This window comes from Galleria mellonella, unplaced genomic scaffold (genome assembly GCF_026898425.1).
Source record: "Galleria mellonella isolate WM207_F2 unplaced genomic scaffold, CSIRO_AGI_GalMel_v1 utg139, whole genome shotgun sequence".
Classification (NCBI taxonomy): domain Eukaryota; kingdom Metazoa; phylum Arthropoda; class Insecta; order Lepidoptera; family Pyralidae; genus Galleria; species Galleria mellonella.
Genome location: NW_026441995.1, coordinates 2,564,141 through 2,587,315, shown reverse-complemented (window position 1 = coordinate 2,587,315; position 23,175 = coordinate 2,564,141). Strand labels below are relative to the sequence as shown.

Here is a 23,175-nt window from a genome sequence, read left to right as displayed (position 1 = left end):
GCGAAAGAGGTTTGTTTGAATCGAAGCATTTCGCGTTCCATTGTTTCTGCCTACCCTAATGGGAGACAGGTGTGACAGATATGTATGTATGTATGTATTATTATTATTATCATTATATTTTTTGTTCCAATAGAAATGCACGGGAGCTCGCGGCTCGTCGCACGAAGGTAATGCGGGTCTCGGCGCGACTTTCGCGAGGACGCTGCCGCCGGCGTATAAAGTCAGCAAATCTGTGGTGGCCCTGTTAAAGGCGTTTGGCTGGTCCAAATTCGCAATAGTCGTCGGAGATGCCCTCACAGCGGCCACGCAGCAAATGAATGCTGTAAAGGTAAGTAACAAAAAAAAATCGGTAAACTTTTTTTTTAATAAAACAAATTTATTTAATCTGTGGTGGCAGACAGTGGTGATTGTGAAGCTGTTTATGTCTTATAAGCGACGATTATAAAGAATAAAGTTCACAGTGCTGTTCATGTCTACAAGCGACGATGATAATTAAATAGAAAATAAACTTTTTTACTAATTAAAACTACTTAATTTGTGGCAGCAAGCTACGGCTTATGTTCACAATGTTGTTTGTGTCTATAGACGACGATTATAATAAAAAAAAAGAGTATACTTTTTTCTAAATAAAAGAAAAATATAGGAATCTGTGAAGTTCAGTGTTGTTTATATCTACAGGCGAAGATTATAAAAAATAGTTTCCTACGACTCTAGGACTCTTTTTTATAATCGTCTCTCTTTCAAATTTATAGTGGAGCCGATTCCGAATCGATTTCGTTCACTCTTTTTAAAATAGATATGGTTTACTCTGGTGTCTGTCTAGTATTAATTGTATGATTAAAGCTATTGTTATTCTTTGAAGTACATAAAGATTTTTGTTAAAAGTTTCCCTAATATTATTACATTATAATTCAGTAAAAAGAAAAATACCGGTCAAGAGCGAATCGATCTTGCGCACCAAAGGTTCCGTATAAACTTTAATTGAAAAAATGTTTTACAAAAAAATTTGATGTAACCATAAAATTTATGCTTTTCGGATTTTTCTCTTTACTTGTGTTTGTACGATATTGCTTTTTGCAGTTATTCATGATTATAAGTCAACGAAAAATGATCAATCGGTTTTAATTCCCTTGCAAATGTCAGAATATACGCTACAAACGGCCGTATCTTTTGAATATGTTGACTCAACACTTGATTTTTACACAGCTATAAGGGATTGCAAACTTGAGTATTTGTTATTAATTTCAGCTTGATATCTCCACGTGTTTCTCAGAATATAATCTTGACAGATGGACAGACGGACAACAAAATGATCCTTAAGGGTTCCGTTTTTCCTTTTGAAGTTTGAAACCCTGTAAATGATAGCAATATCGTATTGTATCATTTTCTTCATTAATATTACCCACAGAATAAGTATTAATCTGCATAGGTACTAAACGGGTCCTTAATCTATGATACCAAACTTATACGGTAACAACTGTAATAATCAAATCTATTCGAAATTCAGACTTCGATATCATTCGTAATAAATTATGGATGTAGTTAGTTATAGAATTCGCTATCTCTTTAAAATTACAGTAGGCTTGTTAGAGAAATAATAAGCCAGTGGAGCAGTTGATTTTATTAATTTATTGTAATTAATATAATAACGAGGGGGTATCATGGGCGAAACAGTATACTTTGTTATGTCCATGGTATGCTCATGTCTATAGGCGACGGTTACCACTTTCCATCAGGTGGGCCGTCAGCTTGTTTGCCATTCTAAGTTGTATAAAAAAAACATGATTTCGCGTTGAAAATATAAACATTTTTATTCGAATATATTTTATAGGGGGAAAAGGGATTGTTAGTAATGGAGAATCCCGTTGCTAGCAATATACCCAACCATTTCGACCTCCTCGTGGTTCCCCTGGAAACTGTCATGGTTAATTCTTGATGAATTCATCATGACCTTTCTCATCTATCACCTTTCACTGATGCTCTGCCAGCGTATCCTATTAGCGCAGGCGGGGTTACCATACCATTTTCACCCATCAAAAAAAATTCTATAAAAACATCTCGTTCATTGATAAATATGTGTTCACTATTGAGTCACTTTGTTTGCTTGTTTACATTATTATATTATATAGCATATGCCGTTAACTGCCCATTGCTAAACATAGGTCTTCCACATAAGAACGGTTTTGTTTATTTCTTTTATTCTTTATTGTACACAAAAGGTTATTAAAATGTAAAAACAATTAAGTAAAAAAAGTAAGTTTTGTCAGTATTTGCCACGCTTGATAGTCGGGTTCGAAACCAAAGTTAGGCTTTGGTGGCGATTGAAGGACGCTGCTGCCCATCCTTCAACCATTAGGTTTCCTCAATCGCCTCTTACAACACTTACAGCTAAGGATGGGGTGGTCCATTCTATGCCGGGACCACACGGATAATTAGTAGATATATAGATAGATAATTTATTTGCATTACTTACAGCACACAAATAACAACAGACGTATACAGTAAAAAAAAAAAATAAAAGAATGCATATACAAAAAAAAATTAAAATATATAAAAAAAGTAACAGTGTAATTAATTTAACAGTTTTTAGTACTTGTTTAATTCAATAAAATATCAAGTGATTATTAGAAGAGATTCCATGTCGAAACCCTATGGAATTTGTTTAATAATTTTGGCTTGTTGATAACCCAAACTGTCTAGACAGAGCAGCTTATAATTTTAAACCTATGTTATAAACACTATTTACATGAAAAAAATGAAAAATATAAAAAAATTAAGTGAATTGTGTGGGTTGTTGATTGAATAAAGGTTTACTAAACAAATAAGTTATATAAGTATGTATCTATATAATACAATTTTATCTTTTGCTGTTAAATTTGTTACACAGGTTACACTCTGGGTTTGTTGCACGCGTCCGTGTAGCCTAACTTCAGGCTGCAGCTGAAAATCAGTGCTTTGCTTTTAAGCAAAACCATCACTGAGCTGTAGCCTATTTGGGTCACTGCGACACACTTGGTGAAAACATATTTTCATATTTTATCTTTTGTCGTATATTTTAAAAAGTGTAAATAATTTGATTGTATAAACTCATTTGTAAATTTACGTGTGTCATAAATGGCTCAAATAAAAAGTTTATCTATCTATCAAATTGATCAAATTAATGAATATATATTTAGGGAAAACATTTTTACCGTTTCCTTGTCATTTAAAGGTTCGTTTGATTGAAACGTGTAATTCTGTGAATACTTTGAATTAATTTAGTATTTATTTCTTTACTTTACTTTTCTTTCTTTCTTTCTTTATTCACACGCTACTTTGTTCATGTGTCCGGGATATATTGATTGACCGACGTGAAAACTATCCTGTGTTTCTATTTTCCTTTATAATCGCAAATTCGACCCCACATGGAGTAATGTTGTTTCTTATGGGCGAGGTCATGTAGATACAAGTTTGAACTTTTCAACTCGGTGCAATGACGAGCTATGAGAATTGTCGATGGTCCCAGGTTTACAAGCGGTATCAAACCTTTAAGTCTTAGGAGAGATTTTGCCTCACTCAACCTGTTCCACTAAAAATCAGCGTTCTAGCTTTAGACACGAAACCGCGATATATAATAAATTGGGCCCTTTATACAAACACTAGGTACTACACAGTTGAATAATGACAATACTACACAATAGCAAATACATCCAAGATTTGCTATTGTGTAGATGAATTGACGTTGATTGCGACATTTTACTTGTTTACTTTTTCTATATGATTGTTGTATTCTCTTAATGTAATAAATGAGAAAGTTTGTACCGATGAATGGATGTTTATTATTCTTTTATGCAAAAATTACTGGAAGGATTTGAATGAAATTTAGTACACGGATAGTTTATATCTAATTTTGGACATAAGATGTTTTATGTACTGATTTACGCAGAGGTAGTCGAGGCATATCCTCGACCTTTGCTAGTTTTTAAGATTGATGTTTTTTTTATTGTATTAGTGTTATTAAAATGTGAAAGACATTTGACAGCTATGATGACATATAAAAACACACACAAACATAAACGAACGCACATACGCACGCAAGCACACAGGCACACACGCCCGCGCATAAGCAGACGCAAACGTGAACTTATGACACCCACAGGAAAGGAAGAGGTGGCCTATACTATGCTAAGAACAAAGAATTATATAGAAGGAGTAATAAAATTGTCAATTCATAGCAGTACGGTACGGTAACCGCTTACCATCAGGTGGGCCGTATGCTTGTTTGCCACCTCAGTGGTATAAAAAAAAAAAAAAAAGCAGGCTAGTGTATAGAAAATGTTATACGGCCGTATAACTCTACCAAATTCAGATACAACCTACTTGCATACTTTTTACATAAACTGTGTCGAATATATAATTTAGTAATGTAAAATTTGTCATTGATAAATAATTGACATATCATCAATTTTCTATACACTAACCTGCTATGAAATAAGCAAAATGACAACTGATGGCGTACCTTTCGTCTTCTTTTTACCAATTATATTTGCATAAGAAAAAAGGAGACAACTATATGATTTAGTTTTTATTTTGTCATTCCTTCTATGTAATTCCTTGTTCTTAGATTCTATGCCGGCACTACATAGACAATTTATAAAAAATACATGACAGGTTTCTGAATATAAAATAATATCGCCTGTGATTTCCAGCATTATAATTCCAACAAGTACGTTATACTACGTCTACGCTTCAAACAAGTTTTTTTTTATGGGTGATAATGGAATGGTAACCCCGCCTGCGCTATCGGTATACGCTGGCGGAGCACCAGTGAAGGGTGATAGATGAGAATGAAAACAGGCCAGTTAGCCGATCATGATGAATTCATCAGGGATTAACCACGATAGTTTCCAGGGAGAACCGCGAGGAGGTCGACCTGGTTGGGTATATTGCTAGCAATGGGATTCACAGTCTCCATTACTAACAATTCCTTTCCTCCAAGAGTGTATTGTTAGCAATAATCGAATTAGACTCCATATTAACAATCCCCCCACCCCCACCACTTCTAACAGGTACTTAAACTAATATTGGTTAAGTCCGCGACTTTGTTTACTTGACTGGAAATATTTCTCCGTCAAGTAAACAAAGTCGAGTACCTACTGATCGATCGTAGAATATAGGTATACATATATAATAGATATATATAGCTTTATATAAATTAACTATGTTTATAATTTACGCAATTACAAGCACTGTACTAATTTTCTGTTATAAAGACAAATTAATGGTTACCTAATTACCTACTATATGTCCTTGTTATACCACTTGTGGGCTAGAAACATATTTAGACAGTCGTGTTATATTAGTAGAAATAATTTATTTAATACTAGCTGACTCGGCAAATGTTGTTTTACTATATACATTGTTTCAAGAACTATACATGAAAATTTATCGTACTACAATTATTATATTCGATTACTATCTTGTAACCCTATTGCGGCATATAAAAATCGCGATTAAAAAACAGGAGTTGATCGTAAAAACGTGAAAATTTGAATTTGTATGTATTTTTCAATGCTAAGTCATAATAGAATAAAAATAAATAAAAGTGTCAAATAAATAAAAATAAAATATTTAGAAGTGAGTCATCCTTATCATTGAGGGGTATGAAAAATAGATGTTGGCCGATTCTCAGACCTACCAGATATGCACACAAAATTTCATAAAAATCGGCCTTTTCGGAGGAGTTTGGTAACAAACACCGCGACGCGAGAATTTTATATATTAGATTATAGACCTTTATTATAATTATCCAGAGGGAGACTTTGTACAAAACTCGTCTGCTTGAGTACCTCTATTCCATTCATGTTTCCTTTGTGAAATAGTTGTGTTTGCATGGCTGTGTTACGGTTTGAAAGGTAATAAAATGGTGGTAATAAAATTACAGGGTGCTACAGTGTACCATACCATAATATCTTAGTTCTCGAGCATGGTAATCTATGAAGGATATTATAAGTGCATCATGTCTATGGGCGACGATTACTATTTTCCATGAGGTGACCCGTCAGCTTGTTTGTCAATCTAAGTTGCATAAAAAAAATTTTAGTGTCAATGCATGCGGGTAGGTCAAGACCATTCTTTGAGACAGTCTATGGAGGTGGTGTATGTTAAGCAGTCAACAGCTATTAGCTGTTCACTGCTACTGCTGTTCACATTTTTTTTTCTTTTTTTTTTATTCTACTTAGAATGGCAAACAAGCTGACGGCCCACCTGATGGAAAGTGGTAACCGTCGCCTATAGACATGAGCAGTACCATGGATATAACAGAGTATACTGTTTCGTCCATGATACCCCCCATGCGTTGCTATTCCTGAGGACTCAGGTGTTATTCCCCTGTACCCTATAAATTCACGCCATATCCCACCCTTCAAACCGAAACACAGCTATGCAAACACAACTGCTTCACGGTAGAAACACTAATGGGACAGAGGTACCCAAGCAATCGACATTTGTACAAAGTCTCCCTCTGAATAGTCTCCCTCATCTCATCATCAAATAATGTTGATTGTAATTACAAAATATAAAATTTTACCGGTGACTTTGTCTGTGTGATGAATCTAGATAATTCTTTTTCTGAATTTACAACAAAATATAGCGCATCATTTTTGAGTTGTGCAAATAAATGAATAAAAATCCCAAGACCAGGTGAATTTTTTTGACGTGAATTGATACTATTAGGTAAAATTTAGTTTACGTATTATAATTAAAATAAATATATATTGTTTAAAAATTAATATACATATACTTAGAACATATAGTCTTAGAACATAGTGTTTCCACACAAATGTTTCGAAAAAAGTGGGTTAGTTTTTTATACAATCTTGCGTAATAAATAGTTATAACTGATTCCTTTATAACTTCTATATTTATTTTATTTTATAGTGTCTGCATCTTTTTAATGCGTAAATGTTAATTTTATTTATTGAATTATACGTCAAAATACAATGTATGCGTTAGTATATAGGACACTGATAAAAAAAGAAAAACGTGTCGGCTAATTTGATAATTGGCTCACAAAAAAGTTGACTCGTTTCTGAGACTCGATACTCTATCTATATATTCATCCCATTGCTAGCAATACACCCAACCAGGTCTACCTCCTCGCGGGTCTCCCTGGAAACTGTCATGGTTAATTCTTGATGTACGAGGTCTGTCCGGAAAGTTCGTATAAAAGTGTTCTGGAATGCGAGAAAGAGGAGTGGGGAGGCCAGGTAAGCGCAGGACCCCTTCCTTATGTCCCTAACAATGCTTCAGTTCTGGTCTGACCGCCGTGCGGTGCGAACTGGCTTGTCACGCCATCTGTGAAGTTAAACGAAACCCCGTCGGCATGGAGCCCGCTTCCGTTGAAGAGCAGCGCGTCGTAATCAAGTCTCTCGAAACTCGGCAAGAATGGCCGTGAAATTTTTGCCGATCTCAGAACAGTTTATGGGGATGATGCTGTGAAGGAACCAACCGTCCACAAGTGGCTAAAAAGATTCAGAGAGGGCCGAGAAAGCGTTCAAGATGACCCACGTTCAGGACGTCCTTCCACTTCACATTCCGACGAAAACGTGGAAAGAATTCGAACTTGTGTTAATGGGGACCGTCGTTTAACGGTCAGACAGGTGGCTGAAGAGCTTAATTTGGGCAAAACCGTGGTCCACGAAATTCTAAGAAACGAACTTCAAATGAAAAAAATTTGCGCCAAGATCGTTCCGTGAGTTTTTGAGTAAAAATTCCATTACGGTGACCGAACACCCCCCCTATTCGCCGGATTTGGCCCCGTGTGACTTCTTGTTGTTCCCAAAAACCAAATTGGTACTTCGGGGGCGGCATTTGGGGGACATAAATGAGATAAAAAAAGCTACGACGGGGCAGCTGAGAAACCTACAACCAGAGGACTTTCAAGGATTCTCACAGTGGAAACGGCGTTGGCACAAGTGCATTATGTCACAGGGGGAGTACTTTGAAGGGGATAAAATTGATTTACCTGAATAATTGTAAAATAAAATTTTTAAAAAACTTTTATACGTACTTTCCGGACAAACCTCGTATTCATCATGATGGGCTAACTGACCTGTTTTCATTCTCATCTATCATCCTTCATTGGTGTTCCAGCGTATCCCGTTAGCGCAAGCGGGGTTACCATACCATTTTCACCCATTAAAAAAAAAAAACTTTATCAATATACTCGTAATCTGTATATTAATCAATGTGGCGGCCAATTAAAATGATCTTCACAATAAATATTTATTTATACTCTCAGATATCGATCATAGTAATAGAAAACTAATAAACAAATAATATTATGAATTATATTGCTCTGTTTCAAATAAAAATGTATATTTTTTTTAACTTAACTTTAAAATACGTATTTCATTCATTTACTGAATAAACTATATGTCGCGGTGTCCCCAATTTACGTACGTAAAAATAAAAAAAAATAAAAACTGGTCTGTTTTGATAAAGCTTTTGTATTGAGACATTACATTTAGGAGTGTATAATTTAAGGCATACACTTAAAAGTATTTATAGCTACTCCTATATATTTTTTTTCGAAAACTCCCGTACAAAAGGCAGCGTTTGTCAGAATGATTTATGAATTCCTCTACATTTCCTTACATTCTAAGCGACGATTCCAAACGAGGATGTATATAAAAATTTCAATAAATAGGGACCGAGCTGTTAACGGTCTTACAAAAAACTCTTCCAACATTAAAGTTGCCTGGTAATCGTTGTAAACTACTTTGCCGATCTGGGCATTTGCCCTGTTTGTACCCGTATCCCGGTATTGCCCGGTCAGTACCCGGCAAAGCCTGATCTAAAAGATCGGGTTTTGCCTTTAACATAAGGGAGTGGCCTGTGAACATACAAGTACCGCCGTCCACTGAAATGCGATAAAGTGACATGTGGATTGTTTTTAGTTTTTACTGCCATTCATCATCATCATCAGCCATTATCCGTCCATTACTGGGCATAAGCCTGTCATAGCCATATGCCTATATATATATATATATATATATATATATATATACTACACTTGGGTCACGACTTTATTTGCGTGATTGGTATATTTATTAGCCATGATAGAATAAAAACAGCGTATGTCCGAATATAATCTCTATAAATTTGGGTTAAAAATCTTTATATAGAAAAATGGGCGACTGAAATATTTCTGATTTGGTTTTATTTTCTTCATTAATACGAAAAGTAGGAAGCGGGGATAGGCAGAGCAAAATAATAAAAACAATATTCAAATAATATCGATTATTATTATTTATTGCACAATAAAATTTCCATTGTTTCTGCCTACCCTAATGGGAGACAGGCGTGACAGATATGTATGTATGTATGTAAAATTTGCACTAATGGTAATGCCATTCTCTACTAGCTAATCAATAGGTAAAAACAGAAAGCGTTTGAGGGCAGTAATGGCGATCATACACTACACAAAAAATTAATTTACTTATCAATATAAATTGAAATAATAATACATATCGTTCCGTATAATGTTCTGTCAGATTGTCTTGTCAATTTCGTTTCTAAGCTAATAACATTCGGAATTAGCTTCACTTGCAGGTTGAATAGGTTTGTTTGCTCTCTATATCAAGACTGAAAACTAATATTTGGCTGTACTTTTCTTTACCTACTGAGGTACCGTCGGCATCAAAAGTGATAAAAAATTACATATTACCAAAACCTGTTAAAATATTATATTTTATTCAGAAATTCCTGTTTCATTGAGCTAATTCTAAAGTTTTGTTATAGTTATATCTTTTGCTTTACAATTTTCACTACCAAATATTCTATTTCTTTCATCTTTCTAAAGGTTCACTCTAAGTTCTATGATTTTAAAGATTTATTCTAAGCGTGCCCTCTAAGGGATAATACCGCCATTGTAACTGTAATACATATGATAATTTTGTTTATATAAGTACCAAATGTAAAGTATGTATAATAAAGAAAACGTAACAATAACAACCCGTGATAAAAATCCTGGATAGGGGAACCTTAAATAATATGATAAAAAAAAATACACTTGGATAGCTCGATCTAACGAGATTCGAAATCAGATATCTTACGGTATCCAGACTATGTTCCCAGTTATATCACCGCTAGCTTTTACCCGCGACTTCGTGCGCGTGACTAGCATATGTTTACTGGGGATAAAAAGTAGCCTATATCCTTCTCTATCCTGCGTAGTACGTATATATCAAATTTCACAGTAATTGGTTAAGTCGTTAAGGGGTTATCAAGTAACAAACAAACTCGCTTTCACATTTATAATATTAGTATAGAATAGAATAGGTCACCGCTTCCTTTCCCGTGAGTGTCGTAAGAGCCGACAAAGGGAGGGCGAAGGATGGGTAGCGGGGTCCCTTTTAAAACGTCTTCAAAGCTTTACTGCGGTTACCAATCCGCCTGCCAAGCGTGACAACTACTGGCAAAACCCCTCAAGGGAGAGGCTTATGTTTAGCAGTGGATAGGTAAAGACATGATAATGACGATTCCGTCACGTGTAATAACGTTTGAAAGAGTGATTACGAGATCTAATAAATTATAATATCTTTACTGCTTACCCCGCAAGGGACTTGTTTTAAAGATTGATTGTTAGTATTCCAATCGTGGTGAACTGGGAATACACTTGGTTTGGACAGCTGAGAGATGTAGGTTCGAATCCTATTAGATTGAACTGACGGAAGGTAAATTTATCAATTTATTATTTAAGCTTTGATGGTATTCATGGTGCAGCAGTACGCATGTTGTTTTGAGTAAAGACGTCTCGGATTTGGATCTCGGTCGAGTTAATTTAGAAAACGAACTTTTCTAAATTCATCCGAATCTGGGTATACTGGGATTTACCCCAAATTATCATTTTCTTAATAGTCGAGGGATGAGCAGTAGCGTCCCTCCTTGAATATCAACAAAAGCCTAACTGCGGTTGTCAACCTATCTGTTAAGCGTGGTAACCCAGTAATTATCAAACCTCTGTTATAGGCGAGGCCTATGTTCAGCAGTTGACTGTTGACCATACCAGAGGGAGACTTTGTACAAAAGTCGATTGCTTGGGTACCTCTGTCCCATTCGTGTTTCAACCGTGAAGCAGTTGTGTTTGCATGGCTGTGTTTCGGTTTGAAGGGTGGGATATGGCGTGAATTTACTGGGTACAGAGGAATAACATCTGAGTCCTCAGGAATGGCAACGCATGGGGGTATCATGGGCGAAACAGTATACTCTGTTATGTCCATGGTACTGCTCATGTCTATAGGCGACGGTTACCACTTTCCATCAGGTGGGCTGTCAGCTTGTTTGCCATTCTAAGTTGTATAAAAAAAAAAAAAAGTTGACTGTTGACGGTTGATATGATAATGATCATTGTCTGGTCCCTCATATGGTCACAGGATATACTTGTTTGAGGACCAATCGTCTGATTGGTGTGATTGTGTGGCTGTTAAGTATGATTATTAAGAAAATTTATTGAATATAATTGAATATACAATGTAAAGCCTAACTGCGATTGCCAACCTATCTGCTAAGCGTGGTAACCCAGTAATTATCAAACCTCCCTTATAGGCGAGGCCTATGTTCAGCAGTTGACTGTTAACGGTTGATATGATAATGATCATTGTCTGGTCCCTCATAACACAGGATATTCTTGTTTGAACGAATATTGGATTTGTATTCATTACCTAATTATAGCATGAAGTAATAAAACTTGTGTTGCCAACCAACTTTAAAAAGACGGTTCTCAGTTAAGTTTTTTTTTTATATTGGTATCACATACGAGTATAGGTTAGTTATAAACCGATTTGGAAAATTTTTTTTAAGGGTATACTGTCAAATTCGCAGAAATGTTATTATAACATAGTTCCATAGATTTTATTTTGAACTCAGTTCTTTAGATTAGTTTTTAAAACAAAATAACTGCATGTTTTTTAAATCAAAATAATTTTGCTACGGCTAAAGTAGGTTTTTTGTAGGATACCATCTCTTTTTATTCTTTGAAAGGAGTGTTCTTTTCTAAGTAAAAAAATCCTAAAGAAATATGAACTAGTTAATGGTGAAAAATTTCGATTATCCCCTATTTTTTTTTATACAACTTAGAAAGGCAAACAAGCTGACGGCCCACCTGATGGAAAGTGGTAACCGTCGCCTATAGACATGAGCAGTACCATGCACATAACAGAATATACCCAGTATGAGCTACAGTGACCATTTATCATTAGACGGGCTGTATGCTATTGTTTACCACCTTTGTAGTATAAAAAAAAAAAACATATTTACGGTGCCTAGTTTCCTTTTACATTTTTTCTGCAATTTTTATTACAAGTTATGTCAATCCTACAAATGTTACGTGGCAAATTTGTGTGATGCAATAGATGGCGGAACCAAAATGGTAACCCGAGCGGAAAGGGATTGTTAGCAATGGAGTTTGATAGCCCCATTGCTAGCAAAATGCCCTATTATGTCGATTTCCACGTGGTTCCCCCTGGCAACCATCGTGAACAATTCTTGTTAAATTCGTCGCGATGGACTAACTGACCTGCTTCATCCCCACCTATCATCCTTCACTGGTGCCCCGCCGGTGCATACCGATAGCGCGGGTGGGGTAACCATTCCATTATCACCTAAAAAAAAAAATGGTAGCCCCGTCTGCGTTAATGATATACGCTAGTGGGGCACCAGTGGATGATGATAGCTGAGAATGAAAAGACGGGTCATTAGCCCATTGTGATGAATACACCTGGAATTCAGCACGATGATCTCCAGGGGGAACCACGTGGAGATCAACCTCACAGGGTGAGATATGACGTGAATTTACAGGGTACAGAGGAATAACACCTGAGTCCTCAGGAATAGCAACGCATGGGGGGTATCATGGGCGAAACAGTATACTCTGTTATGACCATGGTATTACTCATGTCTATATGTGACGGTTACCACTTTCCATCAGGTGGGCCGTCAGCTTGTTTACCATAAAAAAAGAGTTAGTGACATACTCTGTTCAATCATAAGTCTGTTGCTAATTCCCAGAAGCGAGAACATTTAGAGAGTTGGTTACAACCCTGTGGTTTATTTACGCGAACGTGCCTTCGCGTAAATAAACACCTCGTGAGTTGAAAAGGCCGTCAAAGTTTGCTTTAATTAGGTCTATAAATAACTGAATTATTGAGTTATTCAAGTGATGCATATATGCGGAATATTATATCTCAATCCATACTCAAAAAGGATATATTAAGGTTTCTTCAGGATCAGCAACGCGTACATGACAACCCTAGTGTCGCAGGCGTTCATAGGCTCTCTCTCTCTCTTCGACCTCTTCATTACTGAAGGTCGTGTCCTTGAAAGGTCTCTGCTGCCTCTCTTATGATGTTATTCCATTTTGCACGGTCTTCAGCTTTTCGCAGGGCAGCTGCAATTGACAGTCCCGTAACGGCGGTTACTTGGTCCGACCATCGATTAGGCGATCGCCCGCGTGGTACCCTCTATCTTGCCTACAACCATTAGTTTTTTTTTTATACAATTTAGAATGGCAAACAAGCTGACGGCCCACATGATGGAAAGTGGTAACCGTCGTCTATAGACATGAGCAGTACCATGGACATAACAGAGTATACTGTTTCGCCCATGACACCCCCCATGCGTTGCCATTCCTGAGGACTCGGGTGTTATTCCTCTGTACCCAGTAAATTCACGCCATATCCCACCCTTCAAACCGAAACATAGCCATGCAAACACAACTGTTTCACGGTTGAAACACGAATGGGGTAGAGGTACCCAAGCTATCGACTTTTATACAAAGTCTCCCTCTGGTAAAATTTGCTATATATTTACTACATGGAATGGAGAAGAATATAAGCTAGTTTTTATTTTGATCAGTGAACATCCTGATCACGTGGACGAATCGTACAAAAAAGTTAGTATTATAAATCTGAAAGAGTGTTTGTTTGTTTGTTGTCTCTTGATGACTCAACTAATCGTCACAAAAATTGGCATATACGTACAATTTGGGATGGACAAAGATATGGGATATTTTTTTGTCGGTCAAACAATACATTTAGATCACGTGGGCGAAGTCGCTAGTAAAGATTAGTATCTTTAATGTATTGCAGGGTGTCGGTGGATATAGGTGGCTTAGGACTATTCACGGACGGACGTATGTTGCTCAAATAGGCGACGTGCTGAAGAAGGGGCAAATTAAAAGTACCCGTAACCGGCGAGCGTGTATGAAAAGATTGATGAATGTGGAGGAAGCGAAAGAGGTTTGTTTGAATCGAAGCATTTGGCGTTCCATTGTTTCTGCCTACCCTAATGGGAGACAGGCGTGACAGATATGTATGTATGTATGTAGGACTATTCATTAGTAAATTACCATCTATGTTAAAGGTCTATATTCAACAGCGGATAATCTGAACTAATATTAAAAAGATTTGATATTTTGTTTTTTTTTATGTTATATATTATTACCCCAAAAAATACTTAAATTATTTTCAAAATTCTTTTACTTACAGAAAGCTGCATTATCAGCGTGCATAAGAGCAGCATTTTATTAAAAAAAAATATATTCAACTATCCATGCGAAGCCGAGAAATTATACTCGTTTATTTTTCTTGTTGTAGGAGCTGGCCCAGTCTAACGGCATGACGGTGACCGCTGAACACAGTTTCGCAGACTACATACCTCTGCATATATCTGAAATGGAAAGAATCGTTGACCAAACATATGATAAGACCAGAGGTAAGTTTTGTTTTTAAGGGTCACTCACTCTAAACGTAACATTTTACGAATATTTTTCTTCAACTTAATAACTTATTTTTATAATTGCATTTAACAATTTTTAATTTTATTTAAAAAAAATTGTTTGAAAACTATAACAAAAGTTGTCGATTTAGGGTATGTAAATACTTGAAATGACAACATTGTACAAACATTACAGTACATTGTACAAATGACTTTTGTACAAATTCTCCCTCTGGTAAACTCGACTCTGAAGAAACCTTGATATAACCTTTTTTTAAGAAGCCCATTTAAATTTAACGAGGGTTCTCGTAACAAAGAAGGGCTATTTTACTTATTATTGTTATAGTGGGGCAGTGGACCAGAGCATGAAGTGAGGAAAATATGTAGGCGTTTAGGCACGCATATTAATATAAAGTGTATAGTTTGAATTAGACTGGATTAAGTTGACAGAAGGAATAAAAAATAGGCGTTGTAAAGTATATTACAAGACAGACTTATGTAATTTAAGATTGTGTCAAAAAACCGTCTTCAGTTAAACCCAGTTATTTTGATAAAAAAATGAAACTATTAAACCGATTTTAATAAAATAATTATGGGAACAATCTGCAAGCAAATCGCTTTAGCACTGATGGAGTTATGAGGTAACGAACATAAAAAAATAACAATAGAATCGAGAACTCCTTTTTTGAAGTCGGTTAAAAAAGAGGTTCTTAGCGGCCAGCCGGTAACAATACAATTTCATTATAACGGTTTCTATGTATTATTTAAAATTTTGTACAAACGTCCCTTAAGTAGGTTAGCATTACGAATACTGTGGATTTGAAAATACTTCCGGGAAAAGGGGATAAGACGACGAAAGAGCTGCAAGGTTTATTTCTGGCTCTTAAGTATAATATAATTCGCCTTTTAAATTTACTTTATCTTATCAGTTTATGTACAAAACTCAAATATTATTTTAATTAAAAGTTGTCTCTTTGACAAACGAAATGAAAGGGGAAGTTCCCGTCGTGAGAACAATGGCAAGATAGATAATTCGGAGAGACTCTGTGCAAAAGTAACTTCTATTTCATCTGTACTTCTACCGTGATGTAGCTTTGGGTAGAAGGGTGAAATCATTATCATCATCAGCTCAGCTTTTACCTGTCTATTGCTGAATATAGAACTCCCGCATAGACTTCCATAAGAACGGTCCTGAGCCACCTTTATTCTGATCATGTGGACGAAAAGGTGGGTTTGTAAAGATGTTTCAAATTCTAATTTACTCGACTTCAACTTGATTATAATTAGTGTAGAAATATACGACAATAATCTTAGGTCAACTTTGTTGACCATGACGATGATGTTCATCATCATGTTCTTCATCAATTCCCATCACCACATATCAGCCGTTAACTGTTCACTGCTGAAATTACTCAAATAGGCCTCCCCCATAAGGCGGGTTTCGTCAGTAGTCGCCACTCTTTTCTAGGCGGTTTGGCAACCGCAGTAAGGCTTCTTATGATGGCTTCTGGCTATGTTTTAAAGGGACGCTGCTGCTCATCCCTTCGACCATTAAGTTTCCTTGATCGCTTTTTATGACATTCCCTTGAACACTCAATATGCCTATACATTTTCTCCGGCTTAAAAATATGTAGTCGTTTTATTGTCTTCTTAAATAATCTTAGGATTTTTTGTGATGACTCTGTGAGAATTCATCGTGCAGCCAGTCTTTAAAATCCCCAGAATCCTGCAAAAGACGATATTAGGAAGTCAAACATAAAACACTAAGGCAAGACTATAAATATCGATCTCTAGAAAAGAGCACGTTAACTTGTCTAAAAGAGGTCTCCGGTTCAATATCTAGTTAGTCCAGTTTAGGAAATAATATTATCTACTCGTAAATTGGTTAAGAGTTTGGGCGTTAGATTGTGCTCCCAGATATTTGTTAAATTGTTTTCTATATCACGATATTCCCAAAGACGGTTGACGTCAGGTAGGCGGCCGGTCGTAAAACTATAAGCCAAATCTTTTTATAATATGGATAAAACCATATTAAGCCGACCCCAAATAATAATTGGGATAAGGATAGGAGGATGATGATGTTCTCTATAACACGATATCCGAGCGTAGGGCTAGGCGATTGTACTATGGAATGAAACTTAAAAGAGGAGAACTCGAAATAAAACTTTATACTCGTCGAGGGATTGTTGAAAAAGTTGGTTTGTTCTAATGGAAAAGAAAATAACGGTTTCACAAGAACCAAGCTTTATATTTTATTTCTATTTTCTAAGAATAGATTTATGAGTCTACAGAAGTTATGATGTCGTAACATATGGATGGATAGGTTACTAAGGCGAAATCATAAGAACCCCAGTTTATTACCTCACTCAACCTTACAAACAGAACTTCTGCATTTAACAAGGACACACAATGTACGATTAAGAAGACAGATATAAAGTCGGCTCTCAAGATTGTGCTAATGACTGTTTGGGTATTATATAAATGACTCGTTCAGATAAGAAGTGAGAAGCCATGATAACTGGCTATATTCACACAAACCATTTGTTGATTAGTAAAAGTCCCTAAATGAATCTTGGCTAGATAAAACGTAAGGTTCATTTTATTAAGTGGATCGTAAAAGTTTTTGTTGTGTGCCTTTGTATTTGGGACTGGGACATTTCAAACAAACAAGTTCTAAAGAAGCAACTGCCAGCTGCCAATGCGATGAACAAACTATTTTAAAGAATTAAAATCTTTAAGGTGATTTTACCATGTCAGGTGTCTTTATATCATTACATAAATCTAATATTTATGTAAGGATACTGGATAGCGGATCTGAAAACCGAAACCAATTCAGGCCAAAGTCTAACAAACCTGCATTCTTTGCCAAGTAGAAGAGAAAATATCTTAACATACCTTTCTTGCGGTTTTATCTCACTTGTATATAAATGAAAATTTTTAAAAAAATCTTTCTTTAATTTGAAGATCGCATGTCTCTTTTAATTTGTATGTAAGGTATCACAGATCTGATAGTCTTAATATTACGAAACTAAAAAAAAAAAATATCACATTGCATTGAACTTGTCAGATTTGACTACATCTGTTCAAAGCAATGTTGATGCTTAAATTAAAAAAAAATGTTAAATACATTTCGAAACAACAGGGAACAATTTCAAAAAGAGTTTAAGCTAGCTTTGTTTCTGTACTTTCAAAGAGATTTAGGTAATTTTCTTAAAAAAACTACCTAAAATAACTACTTAACATCCTATTGTTGATACTATGGCTTTTTCAAATAATAGGTGTATTATCTGGACTTAAACTAGCTGTTACTACGGCATAGCCCGCATACTTTCGATTAATACCATAATCAGATAAGATGCTCAATGTTCCCTGAAAGAAATCCTTCTAAGAGATAAGTCCGCCTGAGTACTTTGAACTTTAGAAAACAAATTAAAAAAAGAAGGGGAAGTCAATTGAGTTGTATTTTTTGTTTGCTTTTGTGTCTGTTACCTCATAAGTGTATCTGTTATAAACCTATTTAGAAAATTTTATCTGAAAGGATACACTTACAAATACAAAGCCGGTTAAGTAGTTTATTTTTTAGATCAAAATAACCGGTTTGGTCACAATTGAAGTTAGTTTTTTATTGAGAGTACAATCTTTAATTATTGCAGGACAAAATGTATTTATTCGATTTTAACAAAACCTCGATCTTTGTTTAGAAACCTAGGTATCATGAATTATGTAAGTATCTATCTGCAACAATATCGTAGAGGAGCAACGATGTAGATTTAGAAACCTTGTCACGATCTGAAAGCAGGTTAGATTTATTTTTGCGATCAGTTGATCCAGAGAGAGAGAGAAAATCGGAATAGATTATTCAATGGGAACAAAAATCTTTCTTCGGTACGCTCCAAGTGCTTCAATAAAGATTTTCGTAGAAATACGCTTTCTGTAATTACTAACCCGATTTGTGGTTAAAACTAGAGGTTAATAGTCAAAGAGCTATATTGAGATTCAGTCACTGACTTTGTTTAACATGGGTCGTTATAATATTTTTGCCTATACCATATCATATCAGCCGTTAATTGTTCACTGCTAAACGTAGGTGTCCCTCTATTGGGGGGTTTTGCCAGTATTTGCCACGCTTGGCAAGTGAGTTGACAACCGCAGTTAGGCGCTGGAGATGTTTTAAGAGAGACGCTGCTGCCCATCTCATACACACAGGAAAATTTCTAAAAATTATTGTTTTGCCATCTATTGGTTTTATTAAGATCTCTCATATATTTTTTTCTTAAACTTTTATATAAATTGTAATTCGATAATGTCTGTACATACATGATATGTACAGATATCAAGTTACAATTTTATTAAATTAATGAGATTGCCTAATATTTCTTATTAATATTATCTTATTAATAGTAGGATAACATGTTTCCTTTATATAGAGAGATCTGGGGGTCTACCATGGAATGAAATCCGAAATTTCGGACTCAATTTTGTATTTTTATTTATACAGAAATTGGTCCAGTAAATGAAGCTTTACATTTAGTTTGTCATAAATCCGACCATAATAGTAAAAAAAAAGCAATATTTTAACATTTAAAAATTTTTAAGCGTTAATTTATTTATTTATTTAACACTTTATTGCACCAACATAACATGTTTTGTTAAAACAATTTTCAATACGTATAGTGAAGTACAAAAGGCGGTCTTATTACTAAGCAATCTCTTCCAGACAACCTTTGGGTAGAAAGGATTAAAGCATAAGTAGGTAGGTGGCGCGTTAAAAAAGATAGATTTGTAAAAAATAATATCTGTGACAGCGTAATCATATATATACATAAATAAACACATACAACCAAACATATACATATATCTACATACACATACACTTATAAATATATATACATACATATACATATATACGCATAAATACATACAAATATACCATATTAATACACATATATATAACACACATAAAACTGGAAATACGTAGGACTAAGTGATTATAAGGATAGGTAGTGGGCTTTAACTAAGTTTTTAAAAATGGGCAACGATTGAGCGCACCGTATAGAGGTAGGGAGTGAGTTCCACAAACGAACTGCTTGCACGGAAAAGGATTTGGAGTAGAAAGAGGAAGAATGGGTAGGAATTATGAGTTGGAGGTTGTCAGTACTACGTAAAGAATAAGAATTAGAATTGCTCTCTCCAAGAAACATAAAACGTTCTTTTAAATAATGAGGTGTAATAATTTTAAGTATTTATGTAATTTTAACATCAAATTTATGTTTGTTCGATCACGAAATTTCGGAAAACATTTCATTATATAGAACATTTACGACAAGTTATGAATATGTAGAAATACTCATTTCACGTACCACGTACGCGTAAATGCAGTGTAGGACGACTCCTCACAAGATGGAGTGAGCGTTGCAGGGAGTCAGTGAATGCAGGTAGCTCAGGACCGTTCTTTATGGCAGTCTATGGGGGATGCTTTGTTTATCCATTATATCTATAGAAACATTACTATCTGCGCTACTTTTATTTATGGTTTGAATACCTTCATTTGCTTGACTTAGACGCCCCACTGGTAGGAAATCTATTATATTTTACCCTTGAATGTTATCTATTTTTATCTCAGAATGCGCATAGCCTTGAATATTGCATATCCTGTTTTCTGAGTGAATAGAAAACATATTTTTCTCAGCGTCTGCCAAGAGACAGCCTTGTAATTACGCTTAATCGTAAGATTAGTTTTTTAATGTAGCTTAAAACGTCAAATAAGCTGACGGCCCACCTATTTTTTAATACAACAGAATGGCAAACAAGTTGACGGCCCCCCTGTTGAAAAGTGGTAACCGTCGTTTATAAACATGAGCAGTATCATGGACGTAACAGAGTATACTGTTATGTCTATGGTACTGGTATAAATTGTAAAGGATGAATCTTCAAGGTCTCTTTCGTGGTATTTCAAAACGCGTGTGATAAATTGAATGGCACGGTTCAGAGTCATAACAAATTGGTAGGCGTGAACGATCCTTGGTGTCCCCAAGGAGTTCAGTTCCATATTTGAAATCTTAAGAGCATGGTTATTGATGTAGCGATGTGTGTGAGTTATATGTTACCGACTTCAGTGAGCATGGTAGTCAAAGAAAACTGCTACGCTGGTAAATTGGAGTGGTTTCTACCGTCCACGTTTCAATAACTTTGTAAACTATCATCATCATCATATCAGCCTACAACTGCTCACTGCTGGACATAAGCCTCCTCCTTGTGGGGTTTTGCTAATAGTTGCCACGCTTGGCTGACGAATTGGCAACCACAGTCGGACTTTAGAGATGTTTTAAGAGGGACGCTGTTGCCCATCCCTTGCACTCCCTTAGTCGCTTCTTACGACATCTATGGGAAAAGAAGGGGTGAAGTATTTTATACCGGAACCATACGGCTATTTGTAAACCATATTAATAAATTATTTTCGTTACTAATATTAGAAATGGTGTCAATTAATTGTCATTAAATTTGAAAGTATTGTTTGGCATGGAGAAAGATATAGGTAACTTTCAATTAACTATCAATAAATCACGACCATGCAAACGAAGTCGCGGACACATTCATTGCTTGTATTGTATTGTAAAATCTTAGATTATGTAGATAGAGTCTCTATACAAATGCTTCTAGAAAAGCGGGTTAACTTTTTCATACAATTTTGCGTGATAAATAATTATGAATGTTTCCTTTCAAACTTATATATTTATTTTGTTTTATAATTTTTCTATCCTTTTAATGCGTAAAAACTAATTTTATTTATTAAATAATTAAATATAGATACGTCAAGATACATTATGTGCGTAAGTATATAGAACACTGATAAAAAAAGAGTTAGCTAATTTAACAATTAGCTGATAAAAAGTTGACCTGTTTTTGTGTCTCGATGCTCTATTTATATAATCTAAGTATAAATTTTTTATTGTACGTAGTATGCATTGGACACATTAAAAGATTTCATATACAAGATACATATTTAAGAGCAGATTAAAAGAGCATCTTCTGTCCTCATAAATTTATTATGTCTATGTATGTACATGTACGTATTTTGTATGTAAAGAGATATTTTATGTTTATGTATATATGTATATGTATTATTGTATACAGATATGTATTTATTTTGATTTTAATTGTATGAGTTACTTATGTATGTATGTCAACATATTTATAATTTTTTAATAGAAACATCTATAATGTTTCCTTCTATTATTGTACGCATACTGCCCGCTGGTAATTAATGCTTCTTTCCACTCAGAGTTTGCTGGAAGAGAACTCTTACAGAGTTAAGCTCGCCTGTTGTACATCTTTATTTTATACATAGGTATTATATGTTGTAATTTTTTTTGTGTACAATAAAGAATAAATAAATAAATACAGTTGCGAAGTTATCCCATAAAGGGATCTCTTACAGTCAAACTTTGAGAAGCTGAAAGAAAACTATGGAATGCTTATTTGTGTTTTTTTTTTATATATTTTTTTATACAACTGAGAATGGCAAACAAGCTGACGGCCCACCTGATGGAAAGTGGTAACCGTCGCCTATAGACATGAGCAGTACCATGGACATAACAGAGTATACTGTTACGTCCATGATACCCCCAAGCGTTGCCATTCCTGAGGACTCAGGTGTTATTCCTCTGTACCCTGTAAATTCACGCCATATCCCACCCTTCAAACTGTGAACAGCCATGCAAACACAGCTGCTTCACGGTTGAAACACGAATGGGAGAGAGGTACCCAAGCAATCGACTTTTGTACAAAGTCTCCCTCTGGTGTTTCTGAAATATTAACTTTTTTAACGATGTCTATATATGTACATGCACAATGGGAACTTTATGAATTAACTATGTATTACTACTATCTACTATTTGTCGTGTGACTATGACGCCGTAAGCCCCCTGAAGACTTCCGAATAATGTCGAAACAGTTGTTAAAAACGACGAATACAGTAAGTTTTTGTTACATTTATTTTTGTGTTTCTTATTTAATCGTCGATACTGTTAGGTTGGTTTTTCCAATAAATTCTCAAATATCACAATGCCGCCAACGTTGTAAAAGTTCTAGACGAATATCGAAAACAAACTTAGACGATACTAAGTCTCAAGTTATTTCTGTAACAAGTATTCGCTTGAATCGTCATAGGTACGTAGATTCTGTAGAAACAAATTCTTATATTTCAAAGACTCATTAGCATTATAATATTATTTTTAGGCTGTATTTTGCACTTCTTAGAATATTGTAACAACTGATGTCTTGGTAGTTTTCAAGCGACTTCTAAAAGAAGATTATAAATTCATCCGAATTATTTTCTTCGAGTCTATGTTGCGTCATTCCGTGGTTAATCCTTTACATTGTTCTGTAAATTTTCACAATTATATTTGTGATTGATAG

The 23,175-nt window shown here is 35.1% G+C and overlaps 1 protein-coding gene across 1 annotated transcript in view; it reads left to right on the top strand.

Moving 5' to 3' along the window:
• Window positions 1-23,175, top strand: part of LOC113512693 (guanylate cyclase 32E-like) — a 225,873-nt gene that overhangs the window by 80,487 nt on the left and 122,211 nt on the right. Inside the window, exons 5-6 of the mRNA XM_052903469.1 lie at window positions 134-328; window positions 14,637-14,754. Coding sequence (XP_052759429.1) covers window positions 134-328; window positions 14,637-14,754 — 313 coding nt within the window. The remainder of the gene's footprint in view (window positions 1-133; window positions 329-14,636; window positions 14,755-23,175) is intronic.